This window comes from Trichoderma harzianum, assembly GCF_003025095.1.
Source record: "Trichoderma harzianum CBS 226.95 unplaced genomic scaffold M431scaffold_2, whole genome shotgun sequence".
In the NCBI taxonomy this organism is placed as follows: domain Eukaryota; kingdom Fungi; phylum Ascomycota; class Sordariomycetes; order Hypocreales; family Hypocreaceae; genus Trichoderma; species Trichoderma harzianum.
In genome coordinates, this window is record NW_020209250.1 from 2238567 (window position 1) to 2254065 (window position 15499).

General features: G+C 49.2%; 7 protein-coding genes across 7 annotated transcripts; 5 read left to right on the forward strand and 2 right to left on the reverse strand.

Moving 5' to 3' along the window:
* Positions 1–262: 262 nt before the first annotated feature.
* On the reverse strand, positions 263–1657 carry M431DRAFT_490866 (hypothetical protein; the record flags this gene model as incomplete). Its single annotated transcript, XM_024916845.1, has 1 exon — positions 263–1657. One exon carries the CDS (start codon positions 1655–1657, stop codon positions 263–265), a length of 1395 nt encoding a protein of 464 aa, XP_024778934.1.
* Positions 1658–3783: 2126 nt separating this feature from the next.
* M431DRAFT_107237 (carbohydrate esterase family 4 protein) lies at positions 3784–5721 on the forward strand (the record flags this gene model as incomplete). The annotated part of the gene is made up of 6 exons (XM_024911642.1): positions 3784–4004; positions 4072–4136; positions 4216–4958; positions 5076–5182; positions 5348–5536; positions 5597–5721. 6 exons carry the CDS (start codon positions 3784–3786, stop codon positions 5685–5687), a joined length of 1416 nt encoding a protein of 471 aa, XP_024778935.1. The 3' UTR covers positions 5688–5721.
* A 2303-nt stretch (positions 5722–8024) lies between these two features.
* M431DRAFT_107242 (glycosyltransferase family 2 protein) lies at positions 8025–11032 on the forward strand. Its single transcript, XM_024911644.1, has 3 exons — positions 8025–10335; positions 10399–10688; positions 10756–11032. The coding sequence occupies exons 1-2, from the start codon at positions 8491–8493 to the stop codon at positions 10627–10629; spliced, it is 2076 nt and encodes a 691-aa protein (XP_024778936.1). The 5' UTR covers positions 8025–8490; the 3' UTR covers positions 10630–10688; positions 10756–11032.
* On the forward strand, positions 10520–11117 carry M431DRAFT_298253 (hypothetical protein). Its single transcript, XM_024914141.1, has 2 exons — positions 10520–10688; positions 10756–11117. Exons 1-2 carry the CDS (start codon positions 10641–10643, stop codon positions 11038–11040), a joined length of 333 nt encoding a protein of 110 aa, XP_024778937.1. The 5' UTR covers positions 10520–10640; the 3' UTR covers positions 11041–11117.
* A 647-nt stretch (positions 11118–11764) lies between these two features.
* On the forward strand, positions 11765–12054 carry M431DRAFT_504190 (hypothetical protein). The gene has a single exon (XM_024918431.1). The coding sequence runs from the start codon at positions 11788–11790 to the stop codon at positions 11971–11973; it is 186 nt and encodes a 61-aa protein (XP_024778938.1). The 5' UTR covers positions 11765–11787; the 3' UTR covers positions 11974–12054.
* Positions 12055–12670: 616 nt separating this feature from the next.
* On the forward strand, positions 12671–13228 carry M431DRAFT_41615 (hypothetical protein; the record flags this gene model as incomplete). The annotated part of the gene is made up of 1 exon (XM_024914979.1): positions 12671–13228. A coding segment is annotated over one exon (558 nt), but the record flags the coding sequence as incomplete, so codon positions are not given.
* Positions 13229–13601: 373 nt separating this feature from the next.
* M431DRAFT_1889 (hypothetical protein) lies at positions 13602–15321 on the reverse strand (the record flags this gene model as incomplete). Its single annotated transcript, XM_024913190.1, has 5 exons — positions 13602–13944; positions 13998–14198; positions 14261–14372; positions 14447–15159; positions 15215–15321. 5 exons carry the CDS (start codon positions 15319–15321, stop codon positions 13602–13604), a joined length of 1476 nt encoding a protein of 491 aa, XP_024778940.1.
* Between the last annotated feature and the right edge of the window lie 178 nt (positions 15322–15499).

Genomic DNA, 15499 nt, shown 5'->3' on the forward strand with positions numbered 1-15499 from the left:
CAAATCAAAACGAATAAAATAACAAAATATGCTTCATCTAGGTGTACAAATGCAGCCCTTACAGGCCCAGTGGAAGCATGAAATTCGACACTAGCTAATCCCTCCCAAAAGATATCCAAAACTCCCTTACTCCTCCCCTGTCCCGGCCATGCACTAAGATGTTTGGGCCATGGAATATGAACCTTTGGCACATGATCTCTATTCTCGATCATTTACCACTGTGCCGGTGGCATATGCATATGAGCCGCTATCTATCAACCATCTAAACACACCACATTTGAACTCGCACGCCAGTAAGCTTATCAACAAGACCAAAGTCAAGGCCTTCTGGCTTAAAGGCCACGATGATCATGTCAAAGTTCTGCTCCAAATACTCGGCAGACCAGTTCTTCTCATCCAACCGCGGGATCTGAGGCACTGCCTCTTGTCCCACGAGAGGATCGGCAAAGGAGACGGCGACCTTCTCCGACAGAACCAGGCTTTTGGCGAGCTCAAGGCCAGGTGAGTTGACCAGATGAGATTGGCCGCGCTTAAAGCCCATGCCAACAACAAGAACATGGGGCAGGACTCCCTTGATTGGTCCCTCGGACAGAATCTTGATGGCATTCTGTCCAATTTCTGCGGGGCGGGCATTCATCTTTTCTGTCGCCGCCTTGAGCAGCGGGAATTCGCTGGTAGACAGCAAATAATATGGGTTGACGGGGATGCAGTGGCCTCCGACACCAAGCCCAGGGGAGTAGGACATGTAGCCAAACGGCTTTGTGGCGGCGGCACGATAGACCTCGTAAGGGTCAATATCAAAGGGGGTACAGGCATTAGCCATCTCATTGGCAAAGGCAATGCACATCATCCGCTGGCAGTTCTCATACAGCTTGGTCATCTCTGCGACTTCAGGTTGAGAGACGGTGACAACCTTGTCATAGACCGCAGAGTACAGTTCCGAGATGGAAGCCAACGAGCCGGGGACGACGTCCTCCAGGCCAGAAATCACCTTGGGGATCTCATAAGCCGCGGGCTCAACGCGACCAGGATCAACACGTTCAGGTGACATTCCTGCAAATAAACCCATCCTCTTAGCGACGGGTCCGAGAAGCTTTCTCGTCATGCCAACGGCGACGGAGCTTTCAAAAACGACAGTGCAACCAGCACTGGCGTGCTTTTCAACAGTATCTAAAGCACTTCGCAGGTAAGAAGTGTCCACTGTATTGTCCGGGCGCAAAAGCGTCGGAACTGAGATGAGGAAGTGGCTGGCACCAGAGAGTCTTGACGAGGACGACGTGAGTTGTACTCTGTCGTTTTGTGCGTACTTGGGAGAGAGGGCTTTGACGCGGGATTCGGAGACGTCAAAACCAACAACGTTGAAGCGACGAGCAAAGACATCGACAAGGTGCTCGCCCACGTATCCAACGCCAATGACGGCGACACGAGGCTCGATGCTGGCGTCTTTCAACTCGACATCACCATCAGTGGCGATGTCGGTTTCTGTATCGGATAGGACATTTTCATTGGTGATGGGTTCCGGCTCTGGATCAGAAATAGTCTCGCCTGGGGGAGTCAGATCGTAATAGCTGATATCCTTGTACTCTTCATCTGACTCCCTCCGACGACGGCTCCATTCGGTCGATTTAGAGGTCGACGAAGCTTCTGATGAATCCATCACGAACAAAAAGAGACGATGAAAAATATGCAATGTTTTAGCGAGTGACTGAGGCGGGAAAGTGATGCGATGTTAAAACGTGCGGGGGTGTCGTAAGACTTGCTGATATTTGCGGAGAGATTTTGGGAAGAAATGAAGATCAGAAAGGAAAAGCCCGGCGAAACGATTTTATAGGCAACTGCAACGAATGCAAAAATTCCAACTCATTGCTCAGAGGCTGCCGTAAGATTCCGTCAGAGCAAAAGGCGAACACAATAGGAGAACGCTAAGCTTTGGCTTTGCAGCCCTCTTGCAAATCTTGACCAAGTTTCATACTAGGTAAGGAGGAAACTATGAAGTTGGTACCTCTACCTAACATCAAAGTATCGTCCAAGTTTTACATACGAGCTGAGTAGACTAAGAAACTTTGTTCGGGCAATAAGACAAGAAACTTCCCAGACAGGACAGAAAAAGCGACGACATATTTGGGTATACGAAGGGGGCTGACAAGGAAGCTTCCGCTGATTGAATGCAATCACAGACAAAAACATGATTTTACAGTTCCTTATTCATCATATCTTCCCTCTGAGGGCGATAGATACAACCGAAACATCTACACCAAGTCTCTGTTCCTGAAGATATTCCCCTGGTATTAGCTCTGTTGGGCGCTTTGGCTTTTTGGGCGTAGACTTGTGGCAGCCACGGTGTCACTAGAAATCTCTAATACGATACGGGAAAATCGTACAATCTCGTCGTCACAGCCTCTGTACTCTGTGGCATACTGAAGCCTCATGTTCGACGAGCATCCAAGTAGACACACGCAACCGAGCTGAACCAACGCCAAACTTGCGCCATTGTCGCTGATGAGAGCTCAGGGGGGCGCCAAATCAAGCCGAAAAGGCACAGAATCCAATAAAAGCGAGCTAATATCTACCCTCTTTGAGGTTATACCGAAACGGAAAAGCAGGAAAACTAAATTGCAAGAATCCGAGGGTCTTAGGAGGTATGGCCGAGATGTGGCAGCAAGCATCTAGCAGGCAATGTTCTCTGGAAGCACCCAGAGCCAGGCACAACATTCCTATGAGATAATCAGTCCTACCATCTATATTCCCTTTAAACTGAAGTGACACGTCAATGTCGCTGCTATTGATGTTGTGTCAGGGACTCCCTACCACTGCGTTCAAATCCCAAATCTTGGCAAGCCAGGGCTCAAAAAATGCTTTCTATTACGACCGAATGTTCTGCCAAAGCTTACTCTCTATTCGGCTCTCCGTCTTCAGAAGTAAAATTATTGTTATTTATAGTAGTAGAGGATATCTCTGTTAAAAGCTGTTCAGATGCTCACCGTATCACCGTATCATCTGGCGATGATAGCCGATACCTCGGCAGGACAATCAGCAAAGGGCATCATAGGCTAAACTTTCGTCTAATACTAGTCAGGAACAAAACTTTTAATACGGTATGGCGTAATTAAGGATATCGCAATACGAGGGATCGTCGAATCATACGTCTTTTTGCCTCATTCGCTTTGTCCAAATTTTCCAGTTGCTTCATACGCCCGACGCACCACAGCACCCGTGCCATCATCCGCACTCCTATACGACATTAAGCGTATATTTAGACTAAATAGCTAGACACTTGGCAGAGAGTGGTCTCGGCCAGATGGCTTAAAATCTGGAGGGAAGAGGGTGTGATGCTGCAGCTTCCTGCTGCGGTGCGCCTTCACTAGTCGTCGAGGCAACCAGAGCGAGTCCAATATCGCCTCTCACAAGAGAAAGCGCGGGGCTTTCTTGCGTAATGAGGTCTTTAAGTTTGCCAGCCACTATTTCTTTTTATTTCGTATTTCGGTTTATCTCTTGACTGCTCCTGACTAAGTATGGAATCAATAGCTCCTGGTCCAACGACATCTCCCAAAGGTTAGCGCACATAGGATCGCGATGGCCCTGAGAAGCTGCTTATAGATATATGTACCTACCTATTCTTTCTCACAGTTGGATAGTTTGCTGTAGTAATATCATACGAGGGTGTAACCTGCCCTTTTGATTGTTTATTGTTCTATTACTTAATCCATCATCCGCGTCGTCGTCGTCTCTTTTCTCTTGCATCCTGAGGCCACACCAAGCAACAATATTATGACAAGAAGGATCATGAAGCACCTCAAAGTTGCCATCGGGGTGATCGCCCTCCTGATTACTCAAACGGCTGCCGTTCCTCAGGCTAGTATTGCTGCTCAGAATACTCTCTGCGGTCCTGGTCTCGGAAGTTGTGTTGGGGGATGCTGCTCTGAGTTTGGTCATTGTGGTACTACCACGCAATACTGCTCAGGATCGCAATGCCAGCTCGACTACAGCGACTCCTGCGACACACAGTAAGTGATCAAACATGGAGGAATATGATCCGTGTCAGAGACGTCCAAGCTAACGATGCCTTTGCAGAGTCGGCCCTGGTGGAAGAAGCACTGAAAATATCGATCGGCCTTTCTTTGGCGACGTCCCATACGGTGAGCTTCAACAAGCAATCTCTTATTACACCTCGCATCTCAAATGATGAGGCCAGGAGCTATGCTAATCATATTGCAGCGGAGACTATCACTGAGTGTGACACTCCGGGTCTTGTTGCCTTGACATTCGATGACGGACCCTACGAGTACACGAACCAGCTGCTTGACCTTCTAGACGAATACAAAGTCAAGGCTACATTCTTCATAGCCGGACACAACAGAGGCAAAGGCCGCATTGATGATGAGTCTACCGGGTATCCAAGAGTTCTGCGGCGCATGCGAAACGCCGGGCATCAGCTGGCCAGCCACACTTGGACCCATCGCAATCTTAACGGTGTCAGCGAACATGTCCAAAGAACAGAAATGATCTACAACGAGATGGCTTTTCGCAACATCTTTGGCTTCGTCCCGACATACATGCGTCCGCCTTTCCTGGAGTGCGGCTCGAGCTCTGGATGCATCGATACGATGGAAGAACTCGGCTACCACGTCATTAGCACCAATCTGGATACCAAGGATTATGAAAATGACGACCCTGTGTTGATCCAAAAGTCCAAGGACAAGTTCTTCTCCGTGCAATCATCCGATGAGACAGATCACAGTTACATCGTTCTTGCACACGATGTGCATTATCAGACCGTGGTGACGCTTGCCAAGTACATGATTGAAACCTCCAAGGAGCGAGGGTACAAACTGGTGACAGTTGGCGAGTGTCTTGGCGATCCTCCTGAGAACTGGTATCGTTTGGCTCCCTCTAGGCGCGGGTTGGACACCTATCAGGAGATACCACCGGTAAACGACACAAATCACGAGTTGCCGCCTGTAAACAACGACACAAATCCATGGGTGCCACCTGGGAACAACACAAATCCATGGGTGCCGCCGGAGAATAATACAAACCCATGGACGCCGCCAGAGAACAACACCGACCCCATCGAGACGCCAAAGCTCAATGTCTCAACGGACCAGAGATGTGGCGTCCAAGGGAAAAATACCACTTGCAAGGGCTCTCTTTTTGGTGACTGCTGCTCATATTTTGGTTACTGGTAAGAAAGCCATATACCAACCCCTCCTCTTGAGATGGAGTGAGATGACACAATGCGTGGTGCGCTCGTACTACTCTGGCTGGCTCATCACTCAGCCCCCGCTCCCTCTTATTTACCCGCGCTTCTATGAGAAACAATTAGCTGCTAACATGACTTACATCATAGTGGAAGAAGCGACGATTATTGTATCACAAGCTGTGATCGCAATTTCGGAGACTGCCACCCTCCTCCGCCTGGCGACGGCAAAGGACAGGCACCCATTCTCGCCACAACAAACGGCCTTTGCGGAGAAGCCCATACAGCTACGTGTCTTCACTTTGGGAAAAAGAAGTGCTGTTCCCAGTGGGGCTTTTGGTGAGTTTCTTTCGGCGTCGACTGTTATGATCGTTTCCACTGACGTAAATAATGATACAGCGGCAATAGCGACAAGCATTGTCTCGTTGAACTTGGATGCCAAAAGGGTTATGGTCTTTGCCTCAGCCCAGGCAATTTTACTGGGGTGTGAATTATGTCTAGATGATTAGTCTTTTGATTACTGCATAGGTATTGAATAGACAGCAGCTTTATTGAAAATGACTTGGAAAAGACAGCGTAGCCGTGACATGAGCCACAAATTGTACCCTGATTTCAGCCACAGGTCTAGTTCGCTGTCTTGTGGAATATTTCGAGGACTCATTCAGCTTGGCACAATTGATATTCAGGGGGATTTCAACCTTGCCAAGTTTCATTTACTAGTATTTGCCGTTTCTACCAGATACCTACTAATCTGAGCGACGGAATATGATGCCATGGGCTCTCGTATTATTTTGGAGCCAATACAGTGGTGGTAGGGATCAGCCAAGGGTGAATACTTGGACACGACGAACACGGCAGTAAACGGACTCGAATACTATTCTTAGGTATAAACACGACAGCTATACGGATCTCCGAACGCCTGCCTAGGAGCCTGATTTCTCGGCGCCGTCTCGGCATCGCTGAACTAGCCAAGCAGCGAGACACGCCTACTGTTGCACAGCATTCTCCATACCTTGGCACCGAGTCTGCTGTAGATTCTCTCACCTCTCAGTGGCTGGCTATTTCGGACATGATAACATCGGATAAAAAGATACTTGCAGGATTCGTGTTCCCCTACGGCAACTTTTCTGCCGCCTCCAATAATTTAGTCTTTTATACGAAATGTCGTGATTCTGTTGGCCGTAACAAGAGCGGAGTATGATGCGCTTAGAAGCTACCGGCAGCAGTAGGCTCCGTCGGAAGGATATCTGCGTATCTATCTCGGCAAGATGTCGATCATCTGAAGTTGAAAAAAAAAAAAAGTCTAAGCAGCTTCGTATTCGCGCCGCCGGACCAAGATGTAAAACTTGCCGTTGGCTGCGCTAAGGGGAGATTAGCTCAAAGACTACTGCAGGTCCGTCGGGACTATCCTATCCCTCTCAGCTCTCCAGTATCTCTATCGGATGTCTATTAACACGGACGAAAACAAGGCCAAGCGATTCATGTCGGGATCCCAGCCTAGCCAGGTGAGAGCCAGCACTCTGGGTAACGCCGGGGCCTTGTGTTACTGGACGAACGGACTCGCCCGTGCAGGGGAAGCCATTCCGGTTCGTTGCCGCCAAGGCGAACCTTGGGGACGGTATGGCCCGCAAGTGCTAGTAACAAGTAAGCATATTTCTGGTGGCTTGAGGTTGAGATACACAGGCTAACCTAGATATGCCGTGAGATGGTGGGGAGGGAGGACGGGAGGGCGAGGGAAGAATATCTCCGTCGCAAAGGCCCGATCTTGGAGCTTAACTCGACTTGGAGGTGCCACGCCGAGTTTGCTCCTCTTTTTCCCTTGACGCCTCTGAGATGGTGAGTTACGCTTTTGGTAAGCTTTGGCTGCTTGAGTGGCACACTTTTTTCTGTGCCTTGCCTTGTGGACTTACACGCGGGCCCGTACATATCTTCAAGGGGAGCATGGAACGTCGTGAGAAGACTCGGTCCCGTGCCAAGCAATATATATAAATCTGCAAGTGCGCGATAGGACACGAAGCAATCGAATTTTTTTGCTAAATCCCACGTGTTACAATGACTGACACGTCCCTCAAGCTGAGACGACTACTGCAGCTCTTTCTGCTGAGGCGTGGCTGGGTATGTCTTTTCCCTCCCCCTTACAGGCCGACCAGAGAAGCGTAAACAGCGTGGCGTTTTCGAAAAGGTTTTTACTTCAGGCACATACGAGAAGAGTGTAACGGTATCATTGAGCTCGTGTCTGCTAGCTTATAACCCCAAGTAGAGACAGATCTACATGGAAGTATGACACGTAAGGGAAGCTCCATCGGCATCGCCAGACGGCAAAAGCATCAGATACACACCGAGGCACGGCTCATGTACTACCATGTGCTTTTTCCAAGACCATTAAACTTAATCTGTCTGGCCTTGGCACCAAAAGCCAAATCCACTAGCCCCAAGCCATATAATGTTTTTTTCCTGCAGTCCACGATGCCTTCGTATTCACGACTGCTGCAGGAGATGCGTCTTCGATCGGACCATTCAGCACTCTCGAATGCTCTGCCAGGATTTCTCAGCTCCTGTTGCGTGGCGTATCACCGTGCTGCTCAGATTTCAGGCGGGCTTGACACCTGTATACGAGATGGGTGTTGTGCGAGGCTTGAGTTTTGTGATGGCATTGAGCCGGGGAAGACAGCTTTGACCTTTCTTTACTAGTATCGAAGCAGAACACAAGTCATTGTTCGAATATTGAAAGCTTGGCAGGATTTGCGGCTTCAGATATGAATGATTAATATTTCAAGTTGCTCACACATTAGGATATGGTTCAATATTCTCCATAGAGACAGCCTACAGAAAGCCGGCTTAGTGATGCCTTGACCTCTATCTCTCCAAAGCTTGGTACAGCCCTGCTTTGACACTCGCTCGTTAGACATCTCTCAATGTTTATTTCTCAATTAAGCTTTTCTTCGTTACGGAGTATCCCCTCTTTACCAACCCAATAGGCTCCTGGTGCTTTCAGAGCTCGGTGGAAGACTCCAGCTCTAGCTTTTTGTCAAAACTGTGCGTAAAGCCCTGACTGGGTTTGCCTCAATCTTCATTTTACTAGCTTTTACTGTCTTTTACTGTCCTTTACTGACTTTTACTTTCTTTTATAAAGCCCTCTGGCCCATATTTTCCATCATCGATCCGATCTTTCTCTTCGACGTTTACAAAACGCACGGCACTCTTCGCATCCCACGCGACCGCTATATACCCCCTCCCAAGAACAAATTTCAGCTCCTTGCGGTTCGCTGCTGAATATTTGAAGAAAAGGCAAGATGTCTGACACATCCGACCCGATACCGTCACTCATCATGAACTCCGAGTCTCCTTCTACGGAGACTGTGGACACAGGGGACATCTCCCCTGAACGGCTTCCGCGGGGGGAGATGCCCAGGAAGCCGCCGGTGTCCATGTTCAACGTCTCGAATCATGCCACTGTCGCCACATCGACTGAAGAAAGCTCCCGAGAATCTGTAAGCAGACTTGGCAAACAAGACATGGCTTGTCTTCTTCGGCTACATGGTTCCCATGCTAACACAAAACTACAGTCAGTCTCCCGCAACGCCATCGTCGACAATGCTTTTCCCCCAACTGAACTCGAGGAAAATCGCGTTTCATTGAACTCATTCGACTCCGACCTTTCCTTTTCATCCTCTATCACCCAAGAAGAGGCAAAGTTGCGGTGGGACTCGGAGGAAGAGCTCCAGAAAGTCTCCAAAAATCTGCTCCGGACTCAAAAATGGTGTCTCATTCTGGGTTTGGTTATCATCAACGGCGGGCTGATCTACGCCGCCGTGACAGTCCACCAACTGTACTACCTCTTTCTCGTTCTTCTTAGCTCAAACACCACACTTCAAGCTATTATGATGATTTGCATCATCACGAGTACCATGTTGAGGCGCTGTCTGCCTTGTTGGTTTGCTAGAAAAGAACGTACCCCCCCTGATCCCGAGAGGCTGGTCCTGCTGCTGCCCTGCTACAATGAAACCCGCGATGAGTTGACCCGGTCCCTTGACTCTCTCGTGGACCAAAAGGAGATTGATAGCCACCCCAAGATCATCTTCATCATCGTTGACGGTAATGCTCGTGGCCCAGGCATGGAGAAGACCACGCAGGAATACCTGCTCGAGGACATTCTGGGTGAAGGTCATTTCCGCCGCTTCGACAATGGATACCGTGCCCGAGATGGTCTTTTCATGCCGGTCAATGTTCAATATGGCTACTACAAGGGTCTGCCGTATGTCTTTGTTGGCAAGAGCTACAACCAGGGCAAACGTGACAGCTTGTGCTTCGTCCGTTCGTTCTTGTATCACTTCAAGAGGCGCTCTGCGAACATGGTGACCATGTTCAACAAGACTCTGTACGATTACATTGGCACTATTTTCGTCCAGCATGGCATGGACACGGTCGACTACCTCGTTGGCATGGACGCCGACACTGTCTTTGATGAGTTCTGCATCATTGAGATGCTCCGCGAGATCCGTTCGAATGACAAGCTGGTTGGTGTTTGCGGCCACGTCTGCGTCGACTTTGATGGCAAGCCATTCAATCCCTGGGCTCTCTATCAGTCGGTTGAGTACTCGCAGACCCAAGGTCTGCGACGCATGTTCCAGTCTCGCATCACGGGCAAGGTCAACTGCTTGCCCGGCTGCTGTCAGCTGATCCGTGTCGATGAGTCGACGTTTGGCGACGAGGTTCTTCGTGAGCGCTTTGGATACTGTCCCAAGCCCAACGACACGATGACGTCGCACATCTTGGGCAACTATTCTGAGGATAGTATCCATGCGGCCATCATCTTCAGCCTTTTCCCCAAGAAGCAGACTGCCCAGGCCCTACGTGCCAAGGCATTTACCATTGTGCCGACCAACCTCAAGGTGTTCTTGTCACAGCGCAAGCGCTGGGCCCTTGGTAGCATCTCAAATGAGTTTGTCATGCTGTTCAGGAAGGGTATTATCTTCCCAGAGAGGATACAAAGCTTCGTAGCCGTAATGACATGGGCCATTACGCCTTTCATCGTGGCCGCCGTCGCTGAGCTCATTAAGCTGCTCATCACGGACGGCCGTGTGCTATTGCGTAACCCTATGTTTCTCGGCCTCCTCTCTGTTTTGGCTTCTCGCTACGTAAGTACCACGACTTTCTTTTCTGATCAGCATGCGACTAACATTGTCTCTCTTCGTTCATAGGTATACTCGTTCTGTGTTGGCTTCTGGCTTCCCCGAAATTGGACGGAACGTGGCCAGTATTTTGTTGGTTTCTTCCTACATCTCCTAGTCTCGCCTTTTGCAAATATGATCATCATGGGTTACTCCCTCTTCAATTCGGATGATTTCAAGTGGGGAAAGACCAGAGAAGTGATTCAAAGAGATGAGGACGCCGCTGAAAAGGGAGCGGGTGGGGTTACAGACGCTCATTAAATTGACGGGGAATGGATTGTGCAATGCATCAGCATGAAAGCATGAGCTGGCTCCGACTGGTTAGTACATCATCGTGCTCTTCTCTTTTCATGGCATATCGATACAGGAAGCTGACCTCTGTGATAGAAGGATATCAAGGATTCTCGGACCTTCGGTCACTTTGGCCCTCCAGTAGATTTGGTCCGGCCCCGGATAGATCTGCTAGTAGGAGGATGTTGCCGATATAGTCTGCCGTTCATATTTGCTTTTGGTTTGGCGTGCGGTTCTTCTTGTGTCATACTTGAGACGGCTGTCGTACTCTCATTGTTTATTTCATATACTCAAAACAATGCTTTGTGGCATTTGGGTAGCATTAATATCAGGTTGATTAGATGTGTGCATGTGTTGTTTCTAGTGTCGATAGATGTATAGGCAGCAACGAGACTAGAGATTGGTGAACGGTCATGTCTATTGTGTATTGCCAGTACTTAATATAGAGCAATATGAGAAATACTCATAAGAAGCCAAATTATTCAGCATTATACGGTGAATCGCAACATGTTGAGGGGCGTAGCCGTTTCGCTCATCACATCTCGAAATGCACATGCAGCCATCCGCATCTTCCCTGTCGGCGCCTCTCATTGCCAACATGGCAACGCGACGTGATGCCAACAGGAGCGGTGTAGATGCTGCATCCTGTGAATCTACATCATGACCAAATCCGTAGTTGGACGGCAGTGAAGCGAGGCGAGCCAAGGTTGCAGACAGGGTTCGAGATGCAATCAGTTACTGGCTGTTCTGGTGTTGACATCCACATGGGACCAGCTGAGAACCTGGTTTCGTGCATGTCTTCGTTGTAACATCAAATGTTATATTCGACACGTTTGAAGATGATTACAAGTAAGCACACCCATCGTGAATGCGGATCCTCATACCATGTAACTGTCGGTTCATTTCTGAAGCTTGGAACAGACGAGTATTCGCTTCGCTTTGGTGGAGACGACATGACAGCAAATCAACTATTCTAGCCGTGTTCGACTCTGAGTGCATCACTTTTACGAGCCTTTTCTTGTCTTGAACGCGCATGATATCTGTCTATACAAACCATACTTGCGCAAGAAAGACACAGCCAAGAACCGCCCGTCCCTTCAAAATCATCTTCCCGCAAAATCATGAATCATGTCTCAACAAATACCATCTCCCACCTCTACGATCAACCTCAGATCCCTTTCAAGCCCATCCGTCAAACCAGGCAGATGGCATCAACCACATGCCCACCCAAACCCCCTGCTAGCTTTCCCCTCCCAGCCAACAGCAATCCTTGCCCAGACACCCTCAACGAACCCCTACCAGCAGCCATCATAGCACATGCATACGCAAACACCTGGTGCCACCCACACGCACGCAAATCTGCCATCATCAAAGAAAAAAGACGTGAGCAAGGCCCCCCAAAATTCCCACTTGGAAGTGCAACGCGTCGCATCGCGAGAGATCGAGAGAGTGAGAGAAAAATAGGTACACGCCAGCCGGACATGGTGGGTGCGCGCTAGCTAGACCTCATGGACGCATCATATGACTTCTTACATCTTACACTTCTTAGTGTAGATGGGTGGAATCCTTCTTTGAATAAATGGTAATATCTTGTTTCTTCGTTTTTTTCCCCTTTGTTCGAGTGCACAAGGTATGGTGCGGGCAGCTATTACGAGCTACAGTACAATACTTACACGCAACACGCGTGAGAGCTCGCAGATGCCGTCAAAAGAAGGGGGGCGTGTGCGTGGGAGCATTCAAAGAAGTCACCTGTAATTAATCTAATCTACTAAAGGAATGAGATCAAAGGGCCGTATTGAACAAATGTTTCATTCATAAAAAGCGTGGACCGTCCTCATCATTCTCTCCGCCGTCGTTCTTTGTCTTCTCTCTCTCTTTGTTCAACTTACACGTCAAGTGGTGTTGTCTCATTCTTCACTCTTTCATTCCATATACCCCCAAAACCACACCACCCCTACATCAAGACATTCCTCACCAAATATTCATTGTTTCAATGAAAATGCTTCTCCCCCCAGCTCCTCCAGCTCCCACCGAAGCCCCCTCCCTCCAGAACCGCCAAATCGACTTTCGCATCCTTACACAAACCGTCGTCCGCGCATCCACCACCATCGTCACAACCATCACCCTCGGCACCATCGAGCCAGTTGCCACAGAGACAATCGCTGTCGTGCCTCTGCCCGTCCACCACCATGGCCTCTCGGGTGGGCAAATCGGCGCCATCCTCGGCTCCGTAGTCGGCGTCGTCGTCTTGCTCCTCATCGTCGGCTTTTGCTATGTCGGGCGGCGAAGAATGCCCATCACATATGAGGAGGAGACGACGAAGAAGACAAAGAGGAAGAGAAGAAGCAGCTCTCGTACCACTCGCGGTATATACCAGTACACGGAAGAGGACATATACTATGTGCCCTCACGGAAGAAGTCATCGTCCTCAAGGAGGGCCAGCGTCAAGGTTGAGGTTCAGGAACCTGCAGCCGCGGTCGTGACTGAGAGGATTCCGGGAGGCCCCAAGTTTCCTACATACCGCGCTATCCCAATATCGAACCCTCGAAATCCCCAAGTTTGGCGATCGTCATGAAAATTTGTCTATTTCGAGGCAATGGAGGGGAATATTAATAATGAAAGTGACAGTACTGAGATCGAAGGACTGACAGAGAGATCGGCCATGGCGCATGGCTTGCATAGTCTCGATGGACTTGTCCTACGCCAAAAGGCACAATGAGCTTCTCTCTCATCTATGCCTCAAATCAAATTAAGCAGGCTAAATCACTATGATGGGTGGGTAGTAATGAGTGTTGAGGGCCATCATCAAATGGTGATGGTGTCAGGGATTGATGCACGACATCTAGCATCAGAAAGCACGGCGAATCATAATCATAGCGATATTCTTTTAATGAGTAATGACTAATTTATGATATGTTCCATTTGACACCCAAAATCTTGCTTTAAATTGTGTTGTCGCCCAAGCCTCCGCATTTGTGAGACTTGTCAATCACCTTTGTAATCTGTGCAGCCCGGTTTAGCTGCCTCTGGATAGCCCGTCTGCTGCTTGGGTTGAGGCTAGACTTTTCTCGAGGAGGGATGCCGTCCAAGCTCAATGCAAGCTGTGCCGCTGCACGACCGGCAGCTTTGGTGTTCACTGTGATGGCCTCCCAGTTGATGTTGTCGAGGTTATCGCAGGCTTGGTGGTAGCACGCATCTTCTGGGGCACCGGCGCCGGTGAAGAGACCAGAAGAGGGGATACCGAGCTCCAGGAAGGCAACATAGTCAGAAGATGAACCGAATCCGCTTTCAAGAGGTTAGTTTTCAATCTCCTTGTAACTAAGAATAAGAGTACTCACCCATATTCGACGGGCTTGCCCTTGGATTGGAGATAGTCAAAGAGGATGGAGCCTCCAGTCTTGTGGGCATCAGTATCGGCATACACAGCGTAGATGGGCTGCTTGGAACCAATCATGTCATAGTTGAAGTAGAAGCGGATGCGATCTGCCTCCTCTTCAGACAGATGTTGGCCATAGTACAGAGAGCCAATGAGACCGCTCCTGTTATGCATCTTGATTAGCCAGTGGACTTCGTGGACGTATAGAGGCCAGAAGAAACTTACTCTTCAGCACCCCACCAGGCAAATCGGACTTTGTTTTTGAAGCCCTTGTATTTCCGGAAAGAAGTGGCAAGCTCAAGAAGACCAGCAGTTCCGCTGCCATCGTCGTTCACACCTACATTTCACGTCGTGTGTTAGTCTAACGTCGTGTAACGTTATGCCAGCAAAACAATAGGTGTCTATACGTACCAGCACCGGCTTGGACGGAATCCAGATGAGCACCAAGCAAAATCACGTTATTTGGGTCACCCTCCTTGGTCTCCGAAATGATGTTCCAGCTCTCTCTGTTTTCATTCACGGAATCCACGACGAGAGTGGCGGTTAGAGTCTCTCCTGCTGCAAGGCGAGCTTTCCATGCAGTGCCCTCTTCCTGAGTAATGACACCAACAGGAACCAGCAATCCGATGTTGTCAGCGCTCAAGGTAGCCGACCCAATGGGCTTGCCTGGGAGGTTGTTGTACAAGATGACTGCCAGCGCACCATGCGCCTTGGCCAGCTTGAGCTTGTCTGCAATCGCACAGATGCCTCGCCTCACCAAAGCAATCTTTCCCGATGCATCAATATTTTCCCACTGGTCGGGGAAACACCCACTTCCCCGCACATCGTCAACCGGTGTGTCGATCAGCTCGGCAGTGATGCCGCCGGGAAGAGGGGTGGCGGTGTTGTATTGAAGAGTAATGACATATACGTCTTCACCTTGAGGCCCCTTGACAGAGATGCTTCTGGTGCTCTCAAACAAGTGAGTAAATGGCTGGACGTAGGTGTCAAATTCATTGCCGAAGCGTGTCTGTACACGTTCAAGAATGAAGTCAATAGAAGCGTTGTAGCCGGGGAGGCCAAAGGCTCGGTTGCCGCCGTTGTCGTTTGCGATATGGTTCAGATTCCAGAGAACATTTTGGAGACTGCGAGAATTCGGGTCAGTAGATGAAATGCATCATAGGTACGGCCAATGGCTACTTTTTCTCTTCAATGTCTCTCTCGACCGCGTCTGGTGTAAGCAGGTCTGTGGCAACAGCAGCCGTAGCAAGGAGGCCAGTGCAGGCCAGGTTGTTCCAGAACCTCATGATGCGAGTAGAGTCTCTGTAATGTGAATTGTATATATGCAATGGTGTAGCAGTGGTAGTGGTAATACTAATAGTATATATAGTATATCACCACTCCTCCTATTCACATGCCAGTGGAACGAAGAAGCATAGAGTCGAATTGTTCGAGGCACCATTCAACCTTTTATCTATCAATCAA